Source organism: Mobula hypostoma, chromosome 8, assembly GCF_963921235.1.
Source record: "Mobula hypostoma chromosome 8, sMobHyp1.1, whole genome shotgun sequence".
In the NCBI taxonomy this organism is placed as follows: domain Eukaryota; kingdom Metazoa; phylum Chordata; class Chondrichthyes; order Myliobatiformes; family Myliobatidae; genus Mobula; species Mobula hypostoma.
Window position 1 is genome coordinate 98,137,246 of NC_086104.1, and position 24,307 is coordinate 98,161,552.

At 43.6% G+C, this 24,307-nt stretch overlaps 1 protein-coding gene across 2 annotated transcripts in view; it reads left to right on the top strand.

Moving 5' to 3' along the window:
- The window catches only part of prkn (parkin RBR E3 ubiquitin protein ligase), a 1,192,578-nt gene extending 1,169,951 nt beyond the window's left edge, over positions 1-22,627 (top strand). For both annotated transcript variants that reach the window (XM_063056415.1, XM_063056416.1), the window contains exons 12-13: positions 14,619-14,736; positions 20,763-22,627. In XM_063056415.1, the coding sequence (XP_062912485.1) occupies positions 14,619-14,736; positions 20,763-20,780 (136 nt within the window). In that variant the 3' untranslated portion in view covers positions 20,781-22,627. The remainder of the gene's footprint in view (positions 1-14,618; positions 14,737-20,762) is intronic.
- The last annotated feature ends 1,680 nt before the right edge of the window (positions 22,628-24,307 follow it).

Genomic DNA, 24,307 nt, shown 5'->3' on the forward strand with positions numbered 1-24,307 from the left:
TCCTCCACCACCTCCTCTGACAGCTCGTTTAAGGTATCAACTAAAGATTAAAGATAAAAAATTGGCTTTATTTGTCACATCTACATCAAAACATACGGTGAAGTGTATCAGTTCCATCAAATCAGTGAGGATTGTGCTGGGCAGCCCACAGGTGTCACCACACTTTCATAACCAACACAGCATGGCCACAACTTACTAACCGAACCATGCGTATTTGCAATGTGGGAGGAAACTGGAACACCCAGAGGAAACCCACATGACAGGAATTGAACTCTGATCTTACCGCTGACACCGTAGTAGCATTATGCTAACTGTGACACTAGCGTGTTGCCCCACTGTAGTGTGAAAAATTTACTCCTCAGATTCTCTTTAAGCCTCCTTCCTCTCACTATAACTGTGTGCTCTGTAGTTTTAGACACTCCCAACCAAGGGAAACAGAGCTTGGCTATCTACCCTTTCTATGCCTGTCAAACTTTCAAATACCCATATCACATCACCTTTCAATTGCCTTCACTCCATGTAAACGTGCTCCAGCCTATCCAATCCCTCCCGATGCCTCTTACCCTCCAATCTAGGTCATATCCTTATGAAGCTTTCCTGTAGCCCCTTAAGCTTAATCGTGTAATTCCTGAAATATGGTCTATTATGGTGTGGTGTAATTTTTTTTAACGTTATTGCAGCTGCACTCTTCTAAGCAAGTGGAACTTCTTCCATCGCACTCCTACTTGTGCCTCGTTGGTGAACAAGCTTTGGGATGTCACGAAGTTAGTCACTTGCCACAGAATATTCAGCCTCCAGCATATTTATGTGGTTGGCTCTCTGTCAAAGGTAGCCTCCATTTACTGGTGTTGGGTCCGTGATGGTGATAATGCTATTTAATGTGAAGGTTGAGTGGTTGAACTTGCTTTGGTTGGGGAGGGTCCATCTCCATTGGTAGTGTGAATGATACTGGCCAATTACCAGCCCATGTCCTGATAGAGGGTGGATGTAGGCCTGGGCAACTTCATTCACCAAGGAGTTACAAATAGAAATAAGCATTGTGCAGTCATCAGCAAATAAAGTTAGAGTGATACCTGGCTCGGAAGAAATCTATTCCCCAGTCTGACTCCACTCTAACCTCTTTTGTTCACCTCACTTGCCTATCACCTCCTTCTCGAGCCCTTCCTCCTTCCCTTTCTCTCATGGCCCACTCTCCTCTCCTATCAGATTCCGTCTTCTTCAGCCCTTTACCTTTTCAAAGGTTCAGGATTCAAAGATTCAACGTACATTTATTACCAAAGACTGTACAAATTATATACCTTGAGATTGGTGTGCGTACAAGCAGTCACAATGAACATCACGGGAGAGCGAGCGATGTCATCGCTTCTGGTCCTGACACTCGGGCTTCAGAGTCTATCTGGACCAGTATTTAAATCTTCCAAGCACCGGGTCGTGCCTCACTCTCGGACCTGGATCCTGGCACAGCAACATGCTTGGGCCACACAACCCAAAGCAGATCTCCATCTCACCAAATCCCTCAGCACTTGGAGCGATCCAGCCTTCCGCACGGTTTAGGTGGACGGGCGTCGAAAGACTTCCGCATCAACTCCTCTCCAAATCACTCAGTCCAACTCCAACAGCGATACTAACTCCATCTGCAGCCACGCCTTGAACACGTTGCGCCTCGGCTTTGCGATGCACTCGCACAGCCCATCCTTTGAATCAGCTTCACCTCCACTTGCTTCTTCATTGTTTGTGGTGATAGTCTACCACAATTTACTTCAGAAAAGATGCCATTAGTTGTGTGTTTAGTCGAATTACTTGCCTTTTGAACTACCAGTGAGCTGTCACATACGTTCGGTTGCGCCATCTTAAACCAGAAATGGAAGTGGCTTTTCCATCTATTATCTACCAGCCTCTCACTTCATCCATCCACCCACCCTACCCCTCATCTGGCTTCACTATCACCTACCAGCTTTCACTCCTTCCCCTCCCCCCCCCACCGCACCTTCTAATCCTGGCTCTACCCTCTTCCTTTTCAGTCCTGATGAAGGGTGTCAGCTCAAAACTTTGCCTGTTCATTCCTCTCCTTCCATAGATGACGCCTGACCTGCTGAGGTCCTCCAGAATTCTGTGCGTTACTCTGTATTTCCAGCATCTGCAGAATCTGTTGGGTTTCAGAAGAATTCCAAACTAAGCATCAGTGAGCAGATTACTTCTGACTAACCACTGTTTGATAATACTGTCAATAGCACCTTATATGACTTTGTTGATGAGTGGACTTCTTGGGAAGTGATTAGCCAGGTGGCTATTCCTGCTTCTTATGAATGGGGCGTAACCTGCACTATTTCCCATGTGCCTGGGTTAGAAGCCAGAGATTTTTGCTGTAATGTAGCAAGGTGGCTAGAGGTACAGCTAGTCCTGGATGCAGATCCTCATCCCAGCAGCTGAGGTGTAAGGGTTTCTTCACCGGGATCTGTCATGGAAAGTTTCACCAGCCACAGGGTAAATTATTGAGGATGAAGTCAAGTAGGTTTATCCCTTGTACTAGTTCACTCAGCACCTGCGACAGACCCAGTCAGGTGGCCCTCAGGACCTGGTTGATTTGGTCATTGCTAGTCTACCTCTGGGTGGACATTAAAGTCCTGACCTGGAGTACATACAATGCTTCATCCAAGTGTTGCTCCCCATGGAGAAGCATGGACTCATCATCTGAGGGAGAACCACTATGAAATCTCATGCACCAAGTCAAGCAATAGCTGGAAAACCTCCTTCATCCACTGTTCTCCCTTTCTGAACACCACTGAAGTGGAAACGTCTTTATTGGGTTGGTGATGCTTGACATCTCTAATTGCCATCAAGACTTTAGAAGCCTCACCAAGGCACTTTGTTAAGAAAAAGAAAATGGAGGAAGCTCTCAGCAGCATCTGTGCAAAGAGAATCAGAGTGAATATTTCAAGTCACACTCTCATAACTGTTTTTGCCTCCACAAATACTGCCTGATGTGTGAACGTTTGCAACATTTACAGATTTCCATCTGCAGTTTTTTTCCCCACTGTGTCTTTCGATGATACTTTGGAGAATTTATTGGCATCTCATTGTCATGTAGAGAATGCAGCAGAGGGGAGCCAAGAACCATTTCCGTCACCAGTGCTCTGCTGGGTTGCCTGAGCTGCCACATTGTTGTGGTTCTGCGGTCTGGGGTCAGTGGTTGGCAGCCGTAGGACTGACTGCATCCGTTGAGTGGTTGGGAGATAAGCAGGTCAGAGAGCAACATACCTGCTGGGAAAGGGGTCCAGAGGATGGATCAGCACGCCAGCATTGAGAATGGATCAGAAAATTGGAAGACATAGTTGATGGGAAGTTCAAAGAGTGGGGACAGAGTTTGTGAAACTGACAATGCACCTATTGGGTGATTGGGGACATGTTTTCAATGGGAAATCTCACAGTTGAAGGTGGGTAGGTAGTAGACTTAGGCTGCATTTGAGGAGTTAGGCCAAGAGGGAGATACAACACACGTCAAAGTTGCTGGTGAATGCAGCAGGCCAGGCAGCATCTCTAGGAAGAGGTACAGTCGACGTTTCGGGCCGAGACCCTTCGTCAGGACTAACTGAAGGAAGAGCTAGTCAGAGATTTGAAACTGGGAGGGGGAGGGGGAGATCCAAAATGAGAAGAGAAGACAGGAGGGGGAGAGATGGAGCCAAGAGCTGGACAGGTGATTGGCAAAAGGGATATGAGAGGATCATGGGACAGGAGGCCTAGGGAGAAAGGAAAGGGGGAGGGGGGGAAAACCCAGAGGATAGGCAAGGGGTATAGAGAGAGGGACAGAGGGAGAAAAAGGAGAGGGAGAGAGAAAGAATGTGTGTATTGTGGGCTAGTCCAGTGCCAGAGAGAAGGTATCCTGGGCTGGTGCCAAGCTGGACAGTTGTGCCCAACACAATTCATGAGAGGGCTGTGAGCCTGATTCAGGCCAGAGAGGCTGGCTGAACTTGCAGACTTGCAAGATGACCTGGATATGGTCATAGGCATATTTCATTCCAGGGACCATTGATATTAAGTTGCATACTAAGTGCTATCCAGTTGAATTTCTACACAATTACTGTTACATTTTACTTGGGCTAGAATTATTAAAACTATGTTACTTATGACAAGCAAAAATGTCAAATATTTTTTCTGATTTGGTGTTACTGAGACAATCTAAAAGATTGAATACAGTAACATTTGTTAATGCTGAAAGAATATATGCTGGCTTCTCTTTATCATAATGGAATAACTTTCCAACAATGAGAACATGCAGAGAACAAAGAAATTACTGAGTGAATCAATGGATTGCACCACATTGCTGGTAGCAGATGCATCAAGTGCCTTTAGCAAACATATTGAGATAATGGTAGCCATTTTGACTTGTTGCTTTCTTCGCTAGCCTTTTACTTTAAGGCCACAGAGTAACAGAACAATACGGCACAGAGTCACAGAACAATACAGCACAGAAACAGGCCCTTAGGCCCATCTAGTCTGCGCCAAACTATTATGCTGCCTAATCCCATCGACCTGCACCCAGACCAAAGGAGAAACTTCAACCAAAGAGAGGACAGATAATAGAGCAAAACTTAGTAGGAAGTTAAAGGATTTGGAAGCTTTTAAGAACCAACGGAAGACAACTAAAAACTGGTAAGAGGGATGGGGAAGATTAAATATGAAGATAAGCTAGCCAAAGATACCAAAGAGGATACCGAAAGATTTTTCAGGTATATAAAAAATAACAGTAAGGCGAGAGTAGATATCGGATTGCTGGAAAATGATGCTGGAGAGTTAGTAATAGAGGACAAGGAAATAGTGGACAAAATTAATAAGTATTTTGTATCAGTCTTCACTGTGAAAGTATGCTGGAGGTTCAAGAGTGCCAGAGCAGGTGTGAGTGCAGTGCTATTACTAGGGAAAAGGTGCTTGGGAAGCTGATAGGTCTGAAGGTAGTTCGAGTTCGAGTTTAATAGTTATTCAACCATAAATGAATACCCATTGAAACAGCCAATCGAAGGAGCGTTGCTCCAGGGGCCAAGGTGCAAAACACTGTACCAACAGTCGTACACAGCACAAGGCACATGCAGCGCATATAATATAGCAAGCACATATAAGATATCAGTAAAATTCAGCCACACAAAAATATATATATAAATCGAGACTATGAGTCAATGGATGTTGCAGCAGACTGCAGTCAAACACAATAAGGCCTGTCTTCTACCTGGTGAATACTGGGCGGGAGGGGCAGCAGCAACTCCAGCTTGGAGGCTGCACCACATTGCCTCTGGTGAGCACACCGACTCCAACGCCTCTCTCCTGGGCGGCTGTAAACAGACAACACCACAGCTTGAGGCCTAGTCAATACTATGACCGAGGCCACTCTGCTCCCCCACCATCCACCAATAGCTCACGGATTCAGACTTGCAGCATTCCACATTAGCAATCTCTAACAGGATGTTGTGATCACAAGAGAAACAACTTTGGCTACATCCACACTACACCAGCTAATTTTGAAATCAAAGCTTTTTCTCTTCGTTTTGACCCTCTGACAACATTGAAATGATGTTTTCATCCCCCGAAAACGGAGCTTTTCTAAAACACTCTCCGGAGTGTGTAAATTTGAAAACAATTCTTGTGCGTTGTAGTGTAGACAGGGTAAACGGAGAGATTTAAAAACGCTGTCATGACAACACCACAACAACAATGCTTTTCCTGCTTCTGCCTGGTACTGCGCAGGCACTGCCGGACGGCTGTTGTAACGCGCAGTCGGTGTGAACGGCATAAGAGTCAAATTGTAAAGTGAGCTTTTTTGACTAGATCCCCTAAATTGATTTGATTGAGTCTACCTTTAAAAATATTAATGTCAGAAATACTGCGCAGGTCTGGCGGCAGAAGATTCCACTCTTGTTGATCTTGGGTAGAGGACGGCTTCATGCGTGTGTTGTTTACTTTATTGTCTACGTTAATAGCTTGTTTGGAGTTAAACATCTCCATGTTCTCCACTGCTTTGCTGAGTTTGTAGTCATTTGTAACTCACAGAAACAGCTCGACTTCATTGTCTGTCTAAACGAAGAAGTCCGGTCTGATTTTTCCAGCAGTGGTTTTCTTTGTATTCCTCAAAGACACTGTTGAAAACTATCTTTCAATGTTGTCTTTGGTACTCTAGTTTTTGACCAATGGAAATAGCACAATGCCGCCGTGGAATCGTTTCCTTTTGTTTTCTGTACATGTGTCTGCGCGTGCCCAGTAGGAGTAGATTCGCCCAAATTTCTGTTTTAATGTAGACAAAGATATTTTGAAAAACGCCCAGGGTTGTCGCCTGGCATTTTTACTCGAAAGCGACGTTTTCAAAATTATCCGGTCCAGTGTGGACATAGCCTAAGATGATAACTCACTGCTAGACTGCACACTGCCTTTGTGCACTGACTCCTCCGACACCTCTCCTGACATAGGCTGCTGCACGATCCACAACAAATCCAACTCCTTCAGTTTCTCCACCAATGAGCAACTCGCTGATGGGGTGGAACTGCACTACTTTAAGTTGTTAATGTCTAGCAAGGTCTTTTGATCATAAAAAATACATTCAAAAAGGACTATAGCAACTTTGGTTAACGCTGTAGAAGCCACTGAAATCAAACGCATCGCCATCTTCCTGGTAGATAAGTCACCTGGACCTGATAGACTAAACCCCAGGATTCTGAAAGAGGCTGTAGAGATTGTGGAGGCATTAATAATGACCTCTCAAGAATCACTAGATTCTGGCATGGTTTCAGAGGACTGGAAAATCGTAAATATCACTCCAATCTTCAAGAAGGGAGAGAGGCAGTTAGTCTGAACTCTGGTTGGGAAGATCTTGGTCTCAGGGTGCTTGGAGGCACATGATAAAATAGACCAAAGTCAGCAGGGTTTCCCAAAAAGGAAAATCTTGCCTGACAAAGCTGTTGGAATTCTTTAAGGAAATAATAAGCGGGATAGACAAAGGAGAATTGGAGGAAATTGTATACTTGGATTTTCAGAAGGCCTTTAAGCAGCACAGTCGGCTGCTTAACAAGATAAGAGCTCACAGGAAAGATATTAGCATGGATAGAGCATTGGCTGATTGGCAGGAGGCAAAGAATAGGAATAAAGGGAGCCTTTTCTGGTTGGCTGACAGTGACTAGTGGTGTTCCACAGGGGTCGGCGTTGGGACTCCTTCTTTTTATGTCAATGAATCAGATAATGGAATTGATGGCTTTGTGGCCAAGTTTGAAGATGACACAAAAATAGGTGGAGGGGCAGGTAGTGTTGAGGAAACAGGTAGGATACAGAAGGACTTAGACAGATGAGGAGAATGGGCAAAAAAGTGGCAGATGGACTACAGTGTCGAGAAGTGTATAGTTAAGCACTTTGGTAAAAGGAATAAAAAGCATAGACTATTTTATAAACAAGGAGAAAATTCAAATATCCGAGGTGTAAGGGGACACGGAAGTCTTTGTGCAGGACTCCTTAAAGGTTAACTTGCAGTTGAGTCAGTGGTGAGGAAGGCAAATTCATTAGCATTCATTTCGAAAGGACTAGAATATATCATACTCTCTGGGCCCGTACTTGCTGAAATTTAGAAGAATGAGGGAGTATCTCATTGAAACTTATTGAATTTTGAAAGGCTTGTATAGAGTGGATATGGAGAGGATGTTTCCTGTAGTGGGGGAGTCTAGGATCAGAGGGCACAGCCTCAGAATAGCGGGACATCCATTTAGAATGGAGAGAGAAGGAATTTCTTTAGCCAGAGAGTGATGAATCTGTGGAATTTATTGCCACACGCAGCTGTGGAGGTCAGGTCACTAGGTGCATTCAAGACAGAGATTGATACGTTTGTGATTAGTCAGAGTGTGAAAGATGACGGGGAGAAGGCTGGAGAATGAGACTGAGAGGGAAAATGGATCAGCTGTGATGAAATGGTGGAGCAGACTTGATGGGTTGAATGGCTTAATTCTGCTGCTATGTCTTACGGTCTTATTGTAAAAGAAAAAGCAAATAACATATGCCATATTTACTCATCAAGTTCAATTCAACTTGCTCGTAGTTACTAATACAGGAACAATAATGAATTAGGCCATTCAGCCCATCTAATCTGATCAACCATTTCATCATGGCTAATCCAATTTCCCTCTCAATCCTATTCTCCTGCCTTCTCCCCATAATCTTTCATGCCCTGACTAATTAAGAACCTATCAATCTCCACCTTGAACGCACACAGTGACTTGGCCTCCAGAGCCGCCTGTGGCAATGAATTCCACAGTTTATCTATAGGCAGAGGTTACACACCCACCACCGCACTCCCTACTGTCTAGCATATTTATAACGCCTTTAATGGTTCCTTAGTGTTGTTATCAGCAATCCTGCAAACGAAGAGTGCGTGGCTTCAGTCAGTGATTCCAAAGCTCTCATGTCGATAATGTATTATTGACAAAGGGCGCGTCTGTTAAAACAATCACATGTGTGGAACCACAGAGAATTGCAGTCACTTTACGGTCTTAACCACATCTTAGACAAGAAAATCTGCAGATGTTGGAGTACCCTGTTCACGTTCTATTATCCTTCAGATCTTATGGCACAGTTCAAAAGAGCCCAATGTTCTCCTCACAGTCGACACATGAAGAAACTGCTGAGGATTCTGTTCTTCTCTCTTTTTAGCACCTTGTTCTGTTGGACACAAGAATTGATTACAATATTTTGGGTTATTTCCTGATTGATGTACAGTATATTGGTGCTTGCTTTGATTCTACAAGGATTTGGTGCCTCGTAGACTGGCAAGCAGGTCTGTTAGACTGCAAACAGCATGAACAATTTACTTTGTAATGAGTTTGGAAGGTGACACAGCGAGGAAAACCAAGGCTCCGGAAACTGGTTTTCCTGAGCCTCACCAAAGAACAGTGCTGGAGGTACCAGCGTGCAAATCCTGAAACCTGCTTCCTACTGTCGCCCCATTTAAAAGGTCAAAGCTGATTAAAGCTGTTCTCAGAAATAGAAACTGAAATTGCTGGAAACACGCAGCAGGTCGGGCAGAACCTGTGGGAAGAGGAATCGGGCTAATGTCTCAGGTCTGGGACCAAAGTACTCACCTTTTGGGGATGCCATTCTTGCCGATGAGGTTTGCCAGCAATGGACAACACAGACGGAGAGGGTTGCAAGTTAGCTGGCTGCATGTTGTGAGCCTGTTGCCCCCTCCAGAAGCATTCTTATGCCTCGTATTAAATTCTATTGATTTCAGGGCCCAGAACCCACTGGGTGCAGTGTAAATCCAGATGTGCTCAATTCACTCAGGGGATGTGGGTATGGGTAGCAGTCCATAGTCCTTACTTGACACGAGGAAATCTGCAGATGCTGAAAATTCAAGCAACTCACATCAAAGTTGCTGGTGAACGCAGCAGGCCAGGCAGCATCCCTAGGAAGTTGTACAGTCGACATTTCGGGCCGAGACCCTTCATCAGGAGAAATGGAAAGAAGAGATAGTAAGAGATTTGAAAGTGGGAGATCCAAAATGATAGGAGAAGACAGGAGGGGGAGGGATGGAGCCAAGAGCTGGATAGTGGATTGGCAAAAGGGATATGAGAGGATCATGGGACAGGAGGCCTCGGGAGAAAGAAAAGGGGAAGGGGGGAAAAACCCAGAGGATGGGCAAGGGGTATAGTGAGAGGACAGAGGGAGAAAAAGGAGAGAGAGAAGAAGAAAAAGAATGTGTGTATATAAATAAATAACGGATGGGGTACAAGGGGGAGGTGGGGCATTAGCGGAAGTTTGAGAAGTCAATGTTCATGCCATCAGGTTGGAGGCTACCCAAACGGAATATAAGGTGTTGTTCCTCCAACCTGAGTGTGGCTTCATCTTTACAGTAGAGGAGGCCGTGGACAGACATATCAGAATGGGAATGGGATGTGGAATTAAAATGTGTGGCCTTACTTGACACTTGGTTCTTTGACTGAGTTGCAAATAAGTTATATCAGGGGACAGTTCAAAAGCAACCATGATGATGCTGGTGTGCTGGAGACTACCTAATAAAGTGACCACTTTTGTAATGTGTGGTTATTTGAGTTACTGTCACCTTCCTGTCAGCTTGAACCAGTCTGACCATTCTCCTCTGACTTCTCCCATTAACAAGGCATTTTTGGCTATGGAACTAGCACTTACTAAATGTTTTCTTTTTGTTTCTCGCACCATGCTGTAAACTCCAGAGACCATTGTGCATGAAAATCCCAGGAGATCTACAGTTTCTGAGATACTCAAACTACCCCGTCTGGCTCCAACAATCGTTCCTGGGTCAAAGTCACTTAGATCACACTTCTTCCCCCATTCTGATGTTTGGTCTGAACAACAACTGAACCGTTTGACCATGTCAGCATGTTTTTGTGCATTGAGTTGCTGCCACGTGATTGGCTGATTAGATATTTGCATTAATAAGCAATTGTACAGGTGTACCTAATAAAGTGGCCACTGAGTTTAATTTGCCACATGCACCCGGTTCTGTTGTACCGAGAGGAAACTAAACCACATAGGTCGAAAATGTGCCCAAAGGGATACAATTGTATTAATATAAAAAATGATGTTACTTTCACCTCACCAGTGTCTCTAACTTGCCACACTGCTTGTCCAGTATCTCGTACTGGAAGAGCAGAAGTTACCTCTCAGCGATGATGGGGAAGACCAAAGCTGCTGTCTTCTGACCCAGTATTAACAAGATCTCTTACCACTGACCCCCATTCTTCTCCCAGGAATCTGCTGAGGTTTACCTACTCACTTTACAACTTAATGAGCTTTCAGTGATATGTCTGCTCTGGTGCCAAAGCTGGCTGTTTCAGTTGCTCAGCTCAGCTCCTGCCTTCCCTCATTGATTTCCAAACCCTTAGTCAAGCCAAAGTTCCACCTGGTCTTCAGTGGTCCAAAGGTCCCATGGCTGGCTGCCATCCTCCACCTTACATAAACATGAGCTCATTTGGTCGTTTCATACCTCTCCGCTCAGCACAATGTGCTGCCTCGGAAATACTTTCCATTTTAAAGTTCTAATTTCTGCTTTCAGGTCTCTGTGGCTTCAGCCTTCCCCATCTCTACCCAGCAAGATCTCTGTGCTACTTCCAGTTCTGACCACATTTTAATTCTTCTTCCTCTGTGACTTCAGCTGCCAGTACCTGATCTCAGACACTCTTTGAAACAAACTCTTTGAACCGGGAATTTGAGTATGAATCCTCATCTATCCTTCAATGGCTTGGTTTACTAATGTTGCTCACTCGATTGCTGATGTTCCTTAGAAAAGTCTTCGGCAATTTTTGTGGTTAAAGGTGCTATGTAAGTACAAGTTATTGTTGAGACTAGAGTGTTACATAAACCCAATAAACTAAGAATCTGGAATTCGATTCTGAAACTGCTAATGCAGGGTTTGGACTTGTGATCTTCCGGCCTACTACAAGTCTTTGGGATCACAGGTTCATTAACTGAGCAACTGCACCACAAGACCAAACAGTTTCAGGATGCCCCGCTCCAGAAACGTGCCTAAAGCCCACTAGTTCTAGAGTTTCACCCATTCCAGTGGCCCACCCTGATCCCAGGATGAATCTCCATCATCAAATTAGTTCAGATTTTGTGTGTGAGTTCTTCTCTGTGGCAGACTTAGCACATCCCTCAATCAGGCCTCAAGTGTGCAAGATGCTTGGGGGCTTGTGTTGCAGAAGCAGGGCTGACCGCAAAAACCTATAAAAACTGCTTCTGATCACTTGTCCTCGCTCTCCTACGTCACACCAGGTCAGGATGGGAAACTCATTACAGCCGGCAGTGTCGGTCGAAGCCAAGATACCTACAGTAATCAATTGCCATCATCAGTCTGTAGCATCATATTTGGGGAGCTAATACAGGATAAATAAGACACAAGTGGCGGGGACAGGGAGCCACGTGAAATCCCTTTCCATCAGCTTACTGGTATTTTAGTGCGCCAGCTGCCGAGTGAGTTTACTAATCACAGTACGAAGCTTCGCTCTCGCTGCAGGGTGACGTTCCCTCTTTTCTTGTACAGCTGCGCAGACCAATTATTGCTCTGAGAAGGAAACTTTTACATAGCCTGAAAAGTCTGTGGCACTTTAAATGTCTCCTTTGGTAATATGCATACTATGAATATCGAGATGAAAAATGAAAAATCACATACTTTTGATTTTAGACCATAAGACACAGGAGCAGAATTAGGCCATTTGACCCATCGAGTCTGCTCTGCCATTATATCATGGCTGATCCTTTTTCCCTCTCCTCAGCCCCACTCTCAGGCCTTCTCCCTGTAACCTTTGATGCTGTGTCCAATCAAAAATCTATCAATCTCCGCCTTAAATACATCCAACGACCTGGCCTCCACAGTTGCCTGTGATAATAAATTCCACAAATCCACCACCCTCTGGCTAAAGAGGATTCTCTGCATCTGTTTTAAATGGACACCCCTCTATCCTGAGGCTGTGCCCTCTTGTCCTAGACTCCCCCACCACGGGAAACATCTTTTTCACATCTACTCTGTTTAGGCCTTCAACATTCAAAAGGTTTCATTGAGATCCCCTCATCCTTCTAAATTCCAGCAAATACAAACCCAGAGCCATCAAACGTTCTTCATATGATAACCCTTTCATTCCCAGAGTCATCCTGTGAACCCTCTGCAATGCCAGCACCTTTTAGATTAAGGTGCCCAAAACTTTTCACAATGCTCAAGGGGAGGCCTCACCAGTGCCTTATAAAACCTCAACATCACATCCCTGCTCTTATATTCTAGACCTCTTGAAATGATTGCTAACATTGCATTTGGCTTCCTTACCACCGACTCAACCTGCAAGTTAACCTTTAGGGTGTTCTACACAAGGACTCCCAATTCCCTTTGCATCTCAAGTCTTGGATTTCCTCCCCATTTGGAAAATAGTCTGCAGATTTATTTCTTCTACCAAAGTGCATGAGCATGGATTTTCCAATATTTAATTTATTAATTGAAGGGTATAATGAAATACAGGACAAAAAAGAAAATCTTGTACGTCTCATGAACTTTTTCTTCTCTGTCTTTATTACAAATCCACTGTCTGTAAACACTGTCCAGATTAATTGTGCATCCAGATGAAAGATACATCTTAACCCTCATTAGAACATCCAAATGTTCCATCTGTTCCATCTTTCTCATCTGTATCTGGACTTATAGTTGATTAAAATCATAAGACTGGATCCACATTCACAGTCAGCAACAGAAGGTTGAAATGTTCCAACGATGTCAACAAGACTTGACGGCTCTTCAAATTCTTCATTTCCAAGTACATAGTTCAACATGTCAGTGAATGCCTTAATTGAACCAGTCTTAACTTTTTCAGAAATGACAAATTTGAAATTGCAGCCACATTATGATATTTTTGAGGCAATGTTTTCATTGTAGTTTGTAACAGTAGTTGAGTAAGAAAATTCCAGCTGTGCGGAAACAAAGGCTATGTGCGTGGGAGCATTTCAGTTACTGCGCGGCTGTGCACTGGTGCAGCATAGAGGGAACAGTGCTACAGGGAGAACTCGCCAAACTCCTATCCTGGTCGCAATAACAACAGCAACTTGCATTTATATGGTTTCTTTAATGTAGTAAAATACCCTAAAGCACTTCACAGAGTATTAGTTCTGAACGTGCATATGCGTGGACATAATAGAGTTATGGCATGAACATCAACTTTCTCCTCCTGGTATTTTTTTTTCTTTTCCTTCCCCCTCCCCTCTTCTTTTTCCCTCTCTGGCCCTTTACCTCTTCTCACCTGCCTATCACTTCTCCCTGGATCACCTCTTCCTTCCTTTTCTCCTATGGTCCACTCTCCTCTCCTATCACATTCCTTCTTCTCCAGCCTTTTACCTATCCTACCCACCTGACTTCACCTAGCTCCTTCTAGCTATCTTGCTTCCCCTCCCCCCACCCACCTTTTTATTCTGGTGTCTTCCTTCTTCCCTTCCAGTCCCGATGAAGGGTCTCGGCCCGAAACATCGGCTATTTACTGATTCCCACAGATGCTGCCTGACTTGCTGAGTTCCTCCAGAATTTTGTGTGTGTTGCTTCGCATTTCCAGTAGCTGCAGACTTTCTCGTCTTTATAATGGAGTTTAATTTATTCTACTCTCTACTCATCGTGTCACTGAGTCACAATGGCTACTTCAAAACAGGAACATAACCTGTTACTTCCATCACTGACAAGGTATAAGGCATGTACCCTCCACGTTCCCTCCAACTCATACATTGTCCTGTCTGGTACCACTGGTCTTTCATTGCCACTTACTCAGGAGTTTCACCATCACTTTCTTAAAGGCAATAAATGCCGTCTAGATTTTGGTATGAAGCCCAAATCACAAAGAGGATTTATTTTATCAATTGGTAAAGATGGTCAACAGTCAAATAATGTACTGTTTGAGCTCATGAATGAATAATAGGCCTTTCGCAGAGTACCAGAGGGTGACAGATTCTATGGAACTTTAGACCGTGCAAGTAGTCGATGCCTTCAGGAAAGGAGAAGAAAGAAAATCAGTGCCATGTTCTTTCCTAATTTGTGAATAAATTTGAGGATTGAGTGTGGTGGTATAATGATTCATTTGTTCTCTTGTCTGTAGGATTATGTCGTCAATGAGCAAGCTGCCCAGCGAGCTCGCTGGGAAGACGCTTCAAGGCAAACCATCAAGGAAACAACTAAACCTTGTCCCAAATGTCAAGTACCAGTGGAGAAGAATGGTCTGTACCAGCTGTAATATTGAGCAGACTCGATAATAGTGTGATCTTGAACAATGATTAACACTAAATACCTTTTACAGGAATAAAAGATCTTCAGATATTGTCATGGGGGGAAATACTGCAAAAATGAATCAATAAACTATTGATAATTACTGACAATCCAGGGTACAAATTAACAAGCCAACCTGTTAACAAACAGTCTAGACTTTTTACAGTTCCCCTGCTGCTGGTCCTTAACAGTGAGAAACTGACGTGAAATTTATCATTATAAACTCGAATAAAACTGATGAACTTGCAATATAAAGGGGAACCTGTCTGGGATTGGTATTGAGGTGGGTTATTGAATAGAATGGATGAATGCCATTTCTGTGATTTACCAGTGTGACTGCCAGTTCATGATGCTCCCCTGGGATCTCAAACGTGGAACTTTACTGCCCAATACAGGCCCTTCAGTTCATTATGTTGTGCTGACCTTTTAATCTACTCTGAGATCAATCTAACCCTTCTGTCCTACGTAGCACCCCCCCCATCTTTCTATTGTCTATTTCTCTATCTAAGAGTTTCTTATATGTCCCTAATGTATCTGTCACGCACCCACCACTCTCTGTATAAAGAATCTCTGCCAGTTATAGCGGGAGGTTGGAAATAACCATGGAAACTCTGCACTAACCTCTTCTTCCATATCTCAGCTTCACCCGACTTGGGAAAAATGGTGCATTTGAAGGGAGTGATATCCTTTAGCAGACTTGTTCACTCCCTCATTTATTTGGAAGGCACGCTACTGGTGTGCTGCTTCTTCGCTCTCTGCAAAGGACACAGGGACAGGGTGAAACTATTCATTCCCTCGAGGCTATTCCATCCTTCAGATGTTTCTGTGTTTTAATTATATCTCCCTGCCTTGGTCATGTACGATATGGGATACATGACCAAAGCACGCCAATCAAGAATCCAGTAATCTCCCTGTCAACGTTTTCACTCAGCAAGCCTCAGGAGGAAAGAGTTCTTAATTTCCACTGTCTGGGTAACAAGAGAGCTACTGTATGGATGGTGGTGAACCCAGGTGCGGAGTAAGGCTTAGAATTAACTCAGACTCAAAATAAACAAGACAACACAAACAACATCTGAAGGTGAAATCACAAACAGAAGAACTAGAAATGGAACTCCTACGGTTGAGCACAAAGTGCTCAGCACGAGGCCTTTAATTATAGACTATCCATGAAGGAATGTGGCAGGCAGTAATTGGCAGCCTGAGTCTTAAAGGGACTGCAGCAGCTAACCAAACTCCGGGGAATTGGAATGCCAAAACTTGGATGCCTGCCGCTGTTCAGTCAGGACCATGACAATCTGTTGTGTGAGGTGGTGCTTTCTGTAATCAACCAATGGCATTGTGGTTGTTTTAAAGTAATGATTTGGAGTTAGCATCTCCATCTACTCCATCAGGTTGTTAAATCATTTCCAGTGTTGTCCAGCTAATTCTCCGTAGATTAGGGATTGAATAATGGTGTATGCGATCTTTCCGAATTATCTAACCCATTTAGTCGCAATATCAGTCTGGTCGGATGTGGGATAGGTCAGACCTATTCACTTATAAAATCTCAAATTGGTAGCTGCTACAAAATAATGGAAACAGTTGTTAACTTAAATATTTCACAGCAGATGACCTTGTATGTAGATGCTATGCAATCTAAAAAGTCATCCAGGGTCCGAGAGTTCAACGCCAACCATAACAAGTGTGAGACTAATTTTAGTAATTTTTAGTATTTATAGGAAAAATAGATGACAGGTTGCCATTTTGTTATACATGCTCAATTAATTCACTATGCCCTTGACCAAAGCAAGTCTGCCATACCCTGCCAGTGTGAGAGACACAATGATATTGTCTGTTGATGCTCTCAGAGGTGGCTGTAGCATTCAGTGGCAATAACCCAAGGTAAGATTGGACTCATGCAAGTTCGCCCGGCAAAGACTTCATCAATTTATAAACACAAGAGATTCAGCAGATGCTGGGAAACCACAGCAACACACAAAATGCTGGAGGAACTCAACAAGTCAGGCAGTATCTATGGGTAGTTTCCAACCTGACAGCATGAACATTGATTTCTCTAACTTCTGGTCATTTTTCCACCCTCCCCTTTCTCTCTTTTTCAATTCCCCATTCTCATTCCCTGCTCACTCCTCTTCTCCTCACCTGCCATCACCGCCCTCTGGTGACCCTCCTCCTTTCCTTTCTCCCATGGCCCACTCTCCTCTCTATCAGATTCCTTCTCCTTCAGCCCTTTACCTTCCACCTATCACCTTCTGACTTCATCCATCACCACCACCACCATCTTATTCTGCTTTCTTCCACATTCATTTCTTGTCCTGATGAAGGATCTCGGCCTGAAACTTTGACTCTTTATTCCCCCCAGTAGATGCGGCCTGTCGTACTGAGTTCCCCCAGCATTTCGTATGCTGTTTCCTCAACTTCTCCCCTGGCCAAGATGTCTCTGTACAGGACGATTTGCATCACAATGCGGAAAGTAGCTGTGGTATCTCCATAACAAACAGGACAAATGAAATCAACTGTCCGAGCAACCTCCCTCGTCTTTGAATGGAAGACCCATCAGTGGTACCTTCAAATGACACTGCTCTGTCTTGTTTCCCAGATACCAATTTGTTCCAAACCTCAGCACAACTTAGAACCTACTGAATGCCCTGAGGAGAGGTGAGAGTAAAAGTATGGTGGCCAATAGACAATAGACAATAGGTGCAGGAGTAGGCCATTCAGCCCTAAGAGCCAGCATCACCATTCACTGTGATCATGGCTGATCATCCACAATCAGTACCCTTTTCCTGCCTTATCCCCATATCCCTTCGCTCCGCTATCTTTAGGAGCTCTATCTAACGCTTTTTTGAAAGAATCCAGAGAAGTGGCCTCCACTGCCTTCTGAGGCAGAGCATTCCACAGAACCACAACCTTCTGTGTGAAAAAGTTTTTCCTCAACTCTGTTCTACATTGTCTACTGTTTTTCTTAAACTGTGGCCTCTGATTCTGGACTCCCCCAACATTGGGAACATGTTTCCTGCCTCTAGCGTGTCCAATCCCTTAATAATCTTATATGTTTCAATCAGATCCCCTCTCATCCTTCTAAATTCCAGTGTATACAACCCTAGTCGCTCCAACCTTTCAACATATGACAGTCCCGCCATCCCGGGAATTAACCTTGTGAACCTACACTGCACTCCCTCAATAGCTCGAGTGTCCTTCCTCAAATTTGGAGACCAAAACTGTACACAATATTCCAGGTGTGGCCTCACCAGGACCCTGTACAACTGCAGAAGGACCTCTTTGCTCCTATACTCAATTCCCCTTGTTATGAAGGCCAACGTGCCATTAGTTTCTTCACTGCCTGCTGTACTTGCATGCTTACTTTCAGTGACTGATGAACAAGGACATCTAGATCTCATTGTACTTTCCCTTTTCCTAACTTGACACCATTCAGATAGTAATCTGTCTTCCTGTTCTTGCCACCAAAGTGCCTAACCTCCCATTTATCCACATTAAACTGCATCTGCCATGGATCTGCCCACTCACCCAACCTGTCCAAGTCACCCTACATTCTCATAACATCCTCCTCACGTTTCACACTGCCACCCAACTTTGTGTCATCTGCAAATTTGCTAATGTTACTTTTAATCTCTTCATCTAAATCATTAATATATATTGTAAATAGCTGCGGTCCCAGCACCGAGCCTTGCGATACCCCACTGGTCACTGCCTGCCATTCTGAAAAGGACCTATTAATCCCTACTCTTTGTTTCCTGTCTGCCAACCAATTTTCTATCCCTGTCAGTACCCTACCCCCAATACCATTTGCTCTAATTTTGCACACTAACCTCCTATGTGGGACCTTATCAAAGGCTTTCTGAAAGTCGAGGTACACTACATCCACTGGCTTTCCCATGTCCATTTTCATAGTTACATTCTCAAAAAATTCCAGAAGATTAGTCAAGCATGATTTCCCCTTCGTAAATCCATGCTGACTTGGACCTATCCTGCCACTGCTATCCAAATATGCCGCTATTACATCTTTTATAATTGATTCCAGCATCTTCCCCACCACTGATGTCAGACTAACTGGTCTATAATTGCCCGTTTTCTCTCTCCCTCCTTTCTTAAAAAGTGGGATAACATCAGCTACCCTCCAATCCGCAGGAACTGATCCTGAATCTATAGAACATTGGAAAATGATTACCAATGCGATCACGATTTCTACAGCCACCTCCTTACGTACCCTGGGATGCAGACCATCAGGCCCTGGGGATTTATCAACCTTCAGTCCCATCAGTTTACCCAACACCATTTTGTGCCTGATGCGAATTTCCTTCAGTTCCTCTGTACCCTAGGTCCTCTGGCCACTATTACATCTGTGAGATTGTTTGTATCTTCCCTACTGAAGACAGATCCAAAGTACCTGTTCAGCTCATCTGCCGTTTCCTTGTTCCCCATCATAATTTCACCTGTTTCTGTCTTCAAGGGCCCAACTTTGGTCTTAACTAATGTTTCCCCCTTCACATACCTAAAGAAGCTTTTACTATCCACCTTTATATTCTTGGCTAGTTTACCTTCCGACCTCATCTTTTCCCCCTGTATTGCCTTTTTAGTTATCTCCTGTTGCTCCTTAAAAGTCTCCTAATCCTCTGGCTTCCCACTCATCCTTGCTATATTATACTTCCTCTCTTTTATTTTTATACTGTCCTTGACTTCCCTTGTCATCCACGGTCGTCCCTTACTCCCCTTAGAACCTTTCTTCCTCTTTGGAATGAACTGATCCTGTACCTTCTGTATTATTCCCAGAAATACCTGCCATTGTTGTTCCACTGTCATCCCTGCTAGGGTATCTTTCCAGTCAACTTTTGCCAGCTCCTCCCTCATATGTCCATAGTCCACTTTGTTCAACTGTAATACTGACACTTACGATCTTCCCTTCTCCCTCTCAAATTGTAGATTAAAACTTATCATATTATGGTCGCTACCTCCTAATGGCTCCTTTACCTCAAGTTCCCTTATCAAATCTGGCTCACTACACAACACTAAATCCAGAATTGCCTTCTCCCTGGTAGGCTCTAATACAAGCTGCTCTAAGAATCCATCTCTGAGGCAATCCACAAACTCCCTTTCTTGGGGTCCAGTACCAACCTGATTTTCCCAGTCTACCTGTGAAAATTTTCACAGTGGCCAATGGTGATCAAAGAAAAGCACATAAATGCAATTTCAAAGTATCACTTTGAGGAGATCCTCAAATTCAAAATCAAAGTAAATTTATTATCAAATTAAGTGTATGTCACCATATACTACCCTGAAATTCATTTTCTTGCAGGCATTCTCAGGAAGTAAAAAATTAAAATAGAATTTATGACAAACTACATAAACAAAGACTGACAAAGAATCAATGTGCAAAAGAGGACAAATCGTGCAAATAGTAAATAAATAAGACTGAGACTATGAGTTATAGAGTCATTGAAAGTGAGTCTGTAGGTTGTGAAATCCATTCAGAGTTGAGGTGAGTGAAGTGATCCACAGTGGTTGTTGAGCCTGATGGTTGAAGGGTAATAACTGTTCCTGAACCTGGTGGTGTGGGACCTAAAGCTCCTGTACCTTCTGCCCAATGGTGGTAGCAGCAAAAGAGCATGGCCTGGATGATGGAGGTCCTTGATGGTGGATGCTACTTTCTTGTGGCAGTGTTCCTCAGGGAAGCTTCCGAAGAGTGGTTATCTTTGGCTGTTATCTGCTTCCTTGTCCCTCTTGTGGAAGTGTCCCACCTAGGAGTCTAACACTGTTTGTACTATTTCTTCCACCCTGGGACTCTCAGGAGACTGAAACCTTTCCACCTTTATGCTTTGCTTTGCATCCAAAAACTGTACAGTCCTTACTGGGAATGAAAATATGCTGCCTCCCCCCGCCCATCTGTTGACTTTAATATCACCTAGTTAATATTACCATTGTACTTGACCCACAAGCCTGACAATGTGTTTCCTTGTGACAGGAGGCTGTATGCACATGAGCTGTCCCAGGGCCCCATGCCAGTTTCAGTGGTGCTGGCTGTGTGGCCGGGAATGGAATCGCGACTGCATGGGAGACCACTGGTTCGAGTAAGCAGCACGGCAACCAGAGAAACTTCAGAGGCGAGAGACAGGTGGAAGATGTGGATTCAACCAAGCCCTGTTGCCTGTTGATATTCAACGCCATTTTTATTATTTAGGTAGAAATATTCCAGAGGTTCAAAATGGTACAAGTCTTGTTTATGCTCCATATCCTCCAGCTACCCCACTTCCCTCCATCACTCTAATTAATTCTAATAAAGCCCCTCTTAATGTCATACAAGCTTATTTGATCTTTCCTAACACTGCACCTCTCAGATCTCCTGAGATTGTCCTGCTTGCCCATGTAAAGAGAACCTTCTTCCAGAGGGCAGAATAAGAACATCCCTCCACGCAAATAAAGTTGACTAAGTGCACAAAGCAGTCATCACATTTTGACAGTCACAGCAAGGGCTTCATGGGGTAGTGTTTCTTTAAACCAGACGTATTCCATACTCTGTACTTAAGTAATAGTTAAATGTACCCTAGCATACTTTGAGGATTAGCAGGTTGCCTTTTGGCTGGAATTTATTGTATCAAGCAAACTTCAGCATTTTCCAATTTGCCTCGCATGTCCACAGAGATCTGCACATTTAAACAAGACACTTGGACTCCTCTGATTTATAAACTGCAACTGCATTTATAGAATTATGTGCTGATGTTGACTATTTCCTCACACTCAGGCGCCAGTCATCTCCATTAGTGGCCTAATTTTGAGTCGTCTTTGAACAGAAACTGTTTCAATGTACTAAATAGAACTACAGAGCCAAAACTAATAAGGGTGTGGGCACAAATTAATCATTGATCTTTCTAGATCATAGAATTAATGTGGGCCATTGGGTTTGTTACTGTCTTCTGATCTTGTTTGGCCTTTTAGTTTCCAATTCCATGATAAAAGTTTTCTGCCTCACAGCTGTTGTCACTTGCAGCAAGTTTTGGGAGAATTTTCCTCATGCTGCTTTTGAAATTTAGTGAGTTGTCCCACTTCTAAATCAGGTTGGTCTGTTCTGAGTAGTTATATATCCAAAGAGTGCTGTCAGTCAGCAGTTGAAGTGGATTTGCTGTTGTCTATGGGGCTGACAATAGCAAGTCTGTGAATTAAACCTGGGCCATGGAATAGCTTTATCCAGACCTTGCAGATGTTTCCAACGACGTTTGTAAAAACGGTATGGCCACAGGGTGAAAGGAAGCCTCTTGGCCCATTGAGCCCATACCAAGAACAATCCAGCTGCTCTCACTCCCCAAAACACTACAAATTCTTTCCTTTCAGTTTTGCAGCAAGCACCTTCAGTCTCATGCCTCAGGCTTGTTTGCTGCAGCAGTCCAGGAGGGGAGATGCCAGAGGTTGTGGTACACCAAAGTGATGCACAGCTGCACCATGGGAGTTTGACTGGGCACACACAGTAAGACAGCCACAGTTAACTATAAGGTTGGATGCTTCACTGTCAGGGCTCTCTCTTATCCTTACCCATCCTTTCTTTTACTCTATTGCACTTTCAATACCTCCTTTGACAATGAATAAGCACTTTCTCTGGGAAACTCCTGCATCTCTACTCACCATCTCTCCATAGTGATGGGGTAGACAGGTGAGATGCCAGCAGTGGGGAGAGGGACAGTAAAGGTGAAGCCACTGTGGATTGGATGTACTTGGACCTGAGCAGTTTATAAAGTACTTGCAACACATGCAAAATGTTTTTACATGGTGTCATGGGCCTCTTAAAATTGACATTTTGTTGAACCAGGTTGTTGATTAATTAGGGAAATAAATGCTACATGAAACATTTTTCATCATTTTCATTTAATAAGTTTGTCCTATTGTTTTTCTTGACTTTGAAAAGTAGTGCCATCATTTGAGTTCAGTATGATGTTCTCTAAAGGGGTTATTCCTTTAATGGAGAACACCAGTGAGTGACTCAGTTAAACGTGGGGAGGCTGATGCCTGGGCAGCAACCACACAGTCCTTGACTGATCAGGGTCAGGGGGTTTACAGGGTATGGACTGAAAGATAACTGGAGATCATTCACTCCACATTCATCATCTTCTGCCAGCTCCAGTGTTGAGGTCTTCATTAGTTCCATTCCCAAAAGGAGAAGATGACATGCATGATCTAAAGTCTATTAGAAGAGAAAAGTGCTATGAGCATTAAGGTAAGACCCACCAAGAGTATGTAAAGTAGCTCCCCCAGGGGTCATTATTTTTAACTAAAGTTGTCATAGAAGAATAGAAAGACTGGGTATTTTTGAAATGCAAAAGAATTGAATGGTGCTGGTGTTCCGGGATCACTGGATAACCTTTTACAAGAATGATAGAATGTTACTCCTACTCCTGCTCCTGCCTTCTCATTCTGGCTTCTTCTCTCTTCCTCTCCGGTCTTCATGAAGGGGCCCGGCCCAAAACGTCAACTCTTAGTTCCTCTCCATTGATGCTGCATAACCTACTGACTTCCTTCAACATTTTGTATGCATTACTTAGGAAAGGAAGTGGTTTGTTGACATTTATTGCAAGAAGATTTGATTACAAGATTAGAGATGTCTTGTTCCAATTCTGTGGTGCCTGCTGAGACAACACCTGGAATATTTTAAGAGGTAGGTGTCCCCACCAAGGAAAGATGTACATCTTGAGTTTAGATGATCTCACTGAAACATACAAAATTCTATGAGACCTGCCAAGGTTTATCAACAGAATAATCCAAAGATCGAGGATTAAGTATCAATTTTATTCACCATATACATTTACATGCATTAGGAATTTGCTGTGATGTGTTGGTCAAAGTATGACATGCAACAAAAAGCAACAACATTCATTAATTATAAAGAATAAAGGATTATATAAAAACAAGTAAAGTCAGAGGTTAAAGGATGGACATAAAATAAAATGTGCACAAATACATAAATACCAGAATGTATTTACAATGTAAACAACATTATAAAAAGTTGTTTAAAGTATTTACAGTGCAGTGATCATGGTAATAGATTGAGGGAGTTGGGAGGCTAACTAGAATAGTTGATCAGATTAGCTACCGGTCTGCAGAAACATTTAAAATAGTGTGAGGTTTTTGTTTTAATAGCCTTATAGTGCTTTCGAGAAGAGAGCTTTTGGAAAAGGCAGTTTGGTGGATGAGTAATCTCCTCAATGATTTTACCTGCCCTCTTCTGGATACATACAAGTGCTACAGAGATGGTAGACTGCACCCAATGACCTTTCGATAGTAAGGGGGTCAGATAGGCGATTCTGTGGACGCAGTCCAGAGACTCGGATGGTAGTTTGCCTCCCTGGTGCCAGGGTCCGGGATATTTCTGATCGTGTCCAAGATATCCTGAAGTGGGAGGGTGAAGAGCCAGAGGTCCTGGTACATATAGGTAGCAATGACATAGGTAGGAAAAGGGATGAGGTCCTGAAAGAAGAATATAGGGAGCTAGGAAGGGAGTTGAGAAAAAGGACCGCAAAGGTA